At 37.3% G+C, this 6129-nt stretch overlaps 2 protein-coding genes across 2 annotated transcripts; both read left to right on the top strand.

Annotated features, from left to right (window-relative positions):
- Positions 1-801: 801 nt before the first annotated feature.
- LOC130999221 (NAC domain-containing protein 79-like) lies at positions 802-2284 on the top strand. Its single transcript, XM_057924725.1, has 3 exons — positions 802-1238; positions 1319-1587; positions 1707-2284. The coding sequence occupies exons 1-3, from the start codon at positions 1061-1063 to the stop codon at positions 2058-2060; spliced, it is 801 nt and encodes a 266-aa protein (XP_057780708.1). The 5' UTR covers positions 802-1060; the 3' UTR covers positions 2061-2284.
- Positions 2285-3538: 1254 nt separating this feature from the next.
- LOC130999220 (pentatricopeptide repeat-containing protein At5g66520-like) lies at positions 3539-5567 on the top strand. Its single transcript, XM_057924724.1, has one exon. It carries the CDS (start codon positions 3716-3718, stop codon positions 5366-5368), a length of 1653 nt encoding a protein of 550 aa, XP_057780707.1. The 5' UTR covers positions 3539-3715; the 3' UTR covers positions 5369-5567.
- The last annotated feature ends 562 nt before the right edge of the window (positions 5568-6129 follow it).

Below are 6129 nucleotides of genomic sequence, written 5' to 3'. Positions count from 1 at the left end.
TTCCATAAAAGAAAATAGTACATTTAAAATGAGACCGCTCAAAAAAAAAAAAAAAACAAGACCCTTGAAGTGGGACGATGGGTGTATAAGTTTTGAGTACCATCTCAACTCATCAGACATTTTAAGTGGACTTGGGTCAAATTCTAATTTGATATTGAAAGAGGCCCAAGTTTGATGAAGATTGAAGACTCTTATTTGTTCACGTTGTAGTTGATGATGGACCTATACGTACGAGGCGTGTTGAAGCCCTTCTTTCTATCCCATGTCGACTTAATAATGATCATGTTTTCAGTATATAATTTTTTCCTAAGTCTATAAACGAGCTAAATCTGTTTAATTTCAATCACTTCAAATAGTTATTTGTGTTTTTTTTTTCCTTTTTATTATCCAAAATAACTGCTTTTTCCTGACTAATTATTCATAAATATTAATTCATAATAAAACTAAAATAATAAATCTTACTTTGAAAATGAGTTTAATCAATTTGGTCAAATACCTTCTTTATCTAAACTTACCACACCAACCCCTTTAATAAAAGAGGAAAGAAAAATTTACACACACTAGCAATTTCTAACAATCCATAAATTCAATGGTTTCAAAAAATAATCTATAAATTTACACTTGAGATTATAGATGACTAGAAAATATCTGATCTCAAAAGATGTATTGACCATAATGCCCTTCTTGCACTCGGTCAAATTCAAAGAAAGCGCGGACAACAAAAGTGAATTCCCCAAAATAACCTCCAATTAGTTGCTTAGGTATCACGTTTCTTTCACACCCCCTAAATTCACAGTATTTATTTGGTCTATTTCTCTCCGTCACCTTTCACACCACCCAAATAAAATTTCCCATTTCTCTCATTTCCCCCAAAATTTTATTTTCCTAAATATCAATTATTTGCTGGATTTGGAATCATTTATCGCAGTGGCGTCTGGAGCTGTTTGGCAGAATCCCTTTTTTTTCATCTTTTTTTCGCAGTAAGCTTGCAAAAGTTTGCTTCTTCTTCTTCTTCCCCAATCCATCAAAGTCAAAATCGAAAAAAAAATTATTTGGATTGATGATGGAATTCAAATCTGGAGATGATCACATAGACCTGCCTCCTGGGTTTCGATTTCACCCAACCGATGAAGAACTCATCACTCATTATCTGTCGAAGAAGGTTCTCGATCCTTCCTTCTCCGCCGTCGCCATTGGCGAAGTCGACATGAACAAAGTCGAGCCGTGGGAGCTGCCTTGTAAGATTTTTTATTTTAATGTTTTTGGTGATTTAATAGATTGATTTTGAGATGTTATTATTATTTTTTTTGTGATGAAGGGAGAGCGAAATTAGGGGAGAAGGAATGGTATTTTTTCTGCATAAGGGATAAGAAGTATCCGACGGGGCTGCGAACGAACAGAGCTACGGCCGCCGGCTACTGGAAGGCGACCGGCAAAGACAGAGAGATTTTGAGGGGGAGGAGTTTGGTTGGGATGAAGAAGACTTTGGTTTTCTACCAAGGGAGAGCCCCGAAGGGCGAGAAATCGAACTGGGTCACGCACGAATACAGACTGGAAGGCGAATTCTCGCCTCCCGGTTCCGCAAAGGTATGATCCCAGCCGTTCAAGTTAAGCGTGTTTGGACCAGAGTAACATAATTCAAAAACATATTATTAATTTTGTTTTGTATAAAAAAAAAAAATTAAGTTAAGCGTGTTTGGACGCAGAACGATTGGGTGATCAGCAGAGTGTTTCAGAAGACGACGGGCGGGAAGAAGATCCATATATCGGGGATGACGAGAGTCGAATCCGCAACAATGCCGCCATTGGTCGATTCAATGAAGCTCGAACCTAAATACGAACATGAACACGAACACGTGCACTGCTTCTCCAAGGCCGCGGCCGCCGTGGCTCCACACAAAGATTTATTCAACAATGATCCAATTTTCCCATCATCTTCAAATCATGTGGATTTTTCATCATTTTCAAGATCACAGTTTCCTCAGATTCAAGGTGAAGCTGGTTTCACTTTCCCTGATTTGTATTCCTCAACAGGATTCTACTCTTTCGAGGAATTATGATTCAAGAATTCAAAAAAAAAAAAAAAAAAAAGTTAGCATTTGGATTACAAGATTTTGATGTTTTTGTTAATAGGTATAGTAAAGTAGAAAGTAGAAAATAAGAACAGATTTTTTTGTTTTTTTTTTTTTTTTTTTTTACATTGGTGTCATTAGAATATGATTGTGTGTACATAGCCATCGTTTATTTGAGTGTTTTTATATACTTATTTTTTAGTGGTGTTTAATTTTGATTGGCAGAGAGAATAATCAAGTCACAAAAAAAAAAAAAAAATGATTGGCAGAGTTGAACTCTGATTCAAGTGAAGATCAAGTTGGTGACTAACTGATTATATTTTATATTCGCTAACATTTTTTTTATGATAAATAATTTTTTTGAAGGAGTGAAAATTTGTATCTTTCTTCTTGTCCTTGCATTCTTTAAACTAGAGTTAGTTTGCTGATCATAATAATGATTGTATATTATTATTATTATTATTATGGCTCATGGGCCATATTAAAGAGAAAATATAATCAAAAGTCAACTTATTTGATCGAAATTAAGGGACTTGAAGCAAAATATAGTATTTTGATCCTCGGCCTGTCAAGTTCATTAAACTATATCATTAAAAAAAAGTATATTAAACTATAGTTTTCCAAAACGTATAATCATGTTAGACAAATCCTTTTCCGATAGGGCCAACACATATAAAATAGTGACAAGAAAATAATTATTAAATAATAATAATATAATTAAAATTGCTAGCACGAGTTATGGTTATTACGCGCGCAAGGAATTTTTCTTGTCGTCTTCAACTTAAAAAAATTCACTAGATAAACAAGATCTCTTTCGGATGTGATGTGATTTGAGGGGCATAATTGTTTTTAATAAATATTCAAATATGTGTATAAATTAATTAGAGAAATAGATCCATCAAAAGTTAATTTGCTATACAATTTTTAAATAATTTGTTAGATAGATTTATTTTATAAATATTGAGGTTGAATAAAATTGAAAATATAAAAATATATATGTATACCGAAATTGAAACAGCACACTTATTATAAATGAATTAAAATGACAAAAAAATCCTATCTTATGTGGATGGAATGAGTAGGGGTGTATATTCGATTTTAGGTTCGATTTTTTGCTAAAAACAAAATCAAACCAAATTTATATTTGTTTTTTTAAAAAACTCGAATTGAACCGAATTGAAAATTCAAATTTTTAGAATAAAAATCGAATCAAACTAGTCCGAAAAAAAATGAAAAATCGAAAAAATGAAAAATGAAAAATCGAATTAAATTGTATAATTCGGTTTTCGATTTTGTTCGATTTTTACAGAACCAAACCGAATTCTTTTGAAAAATAAAATCGAACCAAATCAAAAAATTGAAAAAATCAAACAATATTTTAATATTTCAGTTGGATCGATTCGGTTATTTGATTTCAATTATTTTGCTCACACCAAGGAATTAATACTACATACTCCAATAAAAACTTCGTTAAATCTCCTAGGCCCTAGTTTCCTCTTAATTTCTTTTTTTGAGTTGGAATTTCTCGTTAATTTCTTGATATAGCTTCTTCGACTGGCGACTGCCATTGATTTTGCCTTGAAACCAAAAACCCCAAATTGTTCCAAATCTGTCGAAGCAGCTGTTTGCCAAAGAAAGTATGCATGTTTCTTGAAGAAAGTCTCCCACTGAGCTCAAGGCAACTGCAACAGCACCTCTTCTCCCTGCTTCAAAGCCGCTGCAAATCGATTAAACACCTCGCTCAGATCCATGCCCACATCACCACCAATGGATTCAGCAACAAAAACTTCCTTCTCGTCAAGCTATTGTCATTATACACATCCTTCAACAATTTCCCCACCGCCCAGCAACTGTTCGATCAAATGCCGAGCCCGAGCTCCGCGCTCTGGAACCAAATTATCCGTGGCTATCAGATCAACGGAAACCCGCGCAGATCGGTGGAGGTTTTTAATATAATGGAGCGGGGCTCTCCGTCGCCGCCCGATGAGCATACCTATACGTTTCTTGTGAATGGCTGCGCGAAAGGGGGGTTGCTGGGGGAGGGAATGCAGGTGCACGGGAAGGTTTTGAAGAGCGGATTCAGCTCGAATGTCTACGTTCAGAGCAGTTTGGTTGATTTCTATGTCAAGAATGGAGGTGGAAGAGATGGAGTTGCAAATGCGAAGAAGGTGTTCGATGAAATGCCTGAGAGGAGCGTTGTCACGTGGAATTCCTTGCTTTTGGGGAGCTTTAGGTGCGGAGATGTTGATGGGGCGCGAGCGATTTTTGAGGTGATGCCGGGTAGGAATGTCGTGTCGTGGACTACGATGATTTCTGGATGCACGCAGAATGGGAGGTCGAAGGAGGCCTTAATCTTATTCCGTCAAATGCAGCATGAAAATGTAGAGTTTGATCAAGTGACTTTGGTGGGAGTGCTCGCTGCTTGTGCTGAATTGGGTGATCTTCACTTGGGGAAATGGATTCACTCGTACGTTTTCGAGCATTTCACTTTCTCTAAGAAGCCGGTTCTCGTCACATTGAAGAATTCATTGATACATATGTATGCAAGCTGTGGTGAGATCGATGCAGCATATGCGGTGTTCAAGGGGATGGAGAAGAAGACGGCTGTTTCTTGGACTAGCATGATCACTGGCTTTGCCAAACACGGCTATGGCAACGAGGCCCTCTCCGTGTTCCAATGGATGCAGAGTGTGAGCTCCAAAGATGTTAAACCGGACGAGATCACATTCCTAGGGGTTCTCTGCGCCTGCAGCCACGCTGGCTATGTCAACGAGGGGCGCCGTTACTTCAAAGCCATGGTTGAGGATTGGGGGATCAAGCCAAGGATCGAGCACTTCGGGTGCATGGTTGATCTGCTGAGCCGGGCCGGATTGTTGGATGAGGCTCATGAGGTGGTGAGGTCTATGCCTATGAAGCCTAATGACGTCGTGTGGGGCGCCCTTCTTGGTGGGTGCCGGGTGCACAAGAGTGTCGAGCTGGCTTCTGATGTGACGGAGCTGATGATGAGCGATGGGGTTCGCCCTGAGCGCGCTGCTGGCTACTTTGTGCTGCTGTCGAATGTGTATGCTGCGGCTAAGAAGTGGGAGGACGTGGTGGCCGTGAGGAGGAGGATGCTCGAGGGAAAGACGAGGAAGCCTCCCGGCCGGAGCTGGATTCAGGTGGAAGGGAGCATATATGAGTTTGTGGCTGGTGATAGGTCTCATGAGATGGCATGTTTGATATATGATGTTCTTGATGATATCACTAGGGAAGCTAGGTTTCATGGCTACATTCCATTTTGTGTAGATGAAATTTGAGTTTGAATTGCTTGATGAAATTTCATCTTAATTGGATCGAAGTCGTTTTGATTATCTATAAATGGAGATGGGCAGTCGATCTTGGACCTGGATAGACTCTTATTTGAGTTTCGATTTTGAGATTCAGTCCATATTCGGCCCGTTCATCTGTATGATCTTATTATTCTTTACTATTTATCTAATTTTATAATTCTGACAATTTTAAAGTACGAATTGTAACTAATAAAAAATTAAAATTAGAAAAAATACTCTCTCTGACCTTGATAAAATTTTCTACCACTCCCTTCGTCCCATTACAAATGTTTCGTTACTTTTGGACATAGAAATTAAGAAATGTGTAGAAAGTAGATAAAGTGAGTTGATAGAAATTGTTTAAATAGGTATTGTAATGGGACAGAGAGAGTATTTTTTATTTTTGGAACGTCCACAAAAAAAAATTCATGTTCTATTTTTGAACTATATTCTACCGTGTCTAATACCTCAATTAGATTTACTTTTCACATTTTCACCACTCTCAATACTAATTGCAACACAGTTTTGCCACTTTCAATATATACTCAACAATCTCGTCTTAAAATCTGTGTCACTCTCTGTCGCGAAATTTTTTTATGGACGGAGATAGACCATGAATTCTTTTCTCTTCCATTCAAAACTACAAACATCATAATAAGATTAAGGGAAATATTTCATTTTTGAGGGAAAATATATGGATTCATATTCATATTCATATTCGTGGACCTGCAGATTTTATGGATTTGAAC

This window comes from Salvia miltiorrhiza, chromosome 8 (assembly GCF_028751815.1).
Source record: "Salvia miltiorrhiza cultivar Shanhuang (shh) chromosome 8, IMPLAD_Smil_shh, whole genome shotgun sequence".
Classification (NCBI taxonomy): domain Eukaryota; kingdom Viridiplantae; phylum Streptophyta; class Magnoliopsida; order Lamiales; family Lamiaceae; genus Salvia; species Salvia miltiorrhiza.
Note: the sequence above shows the minus strand (reverse complement) of the source record. Positions and strands in the feature narration are given on the sequence as shown.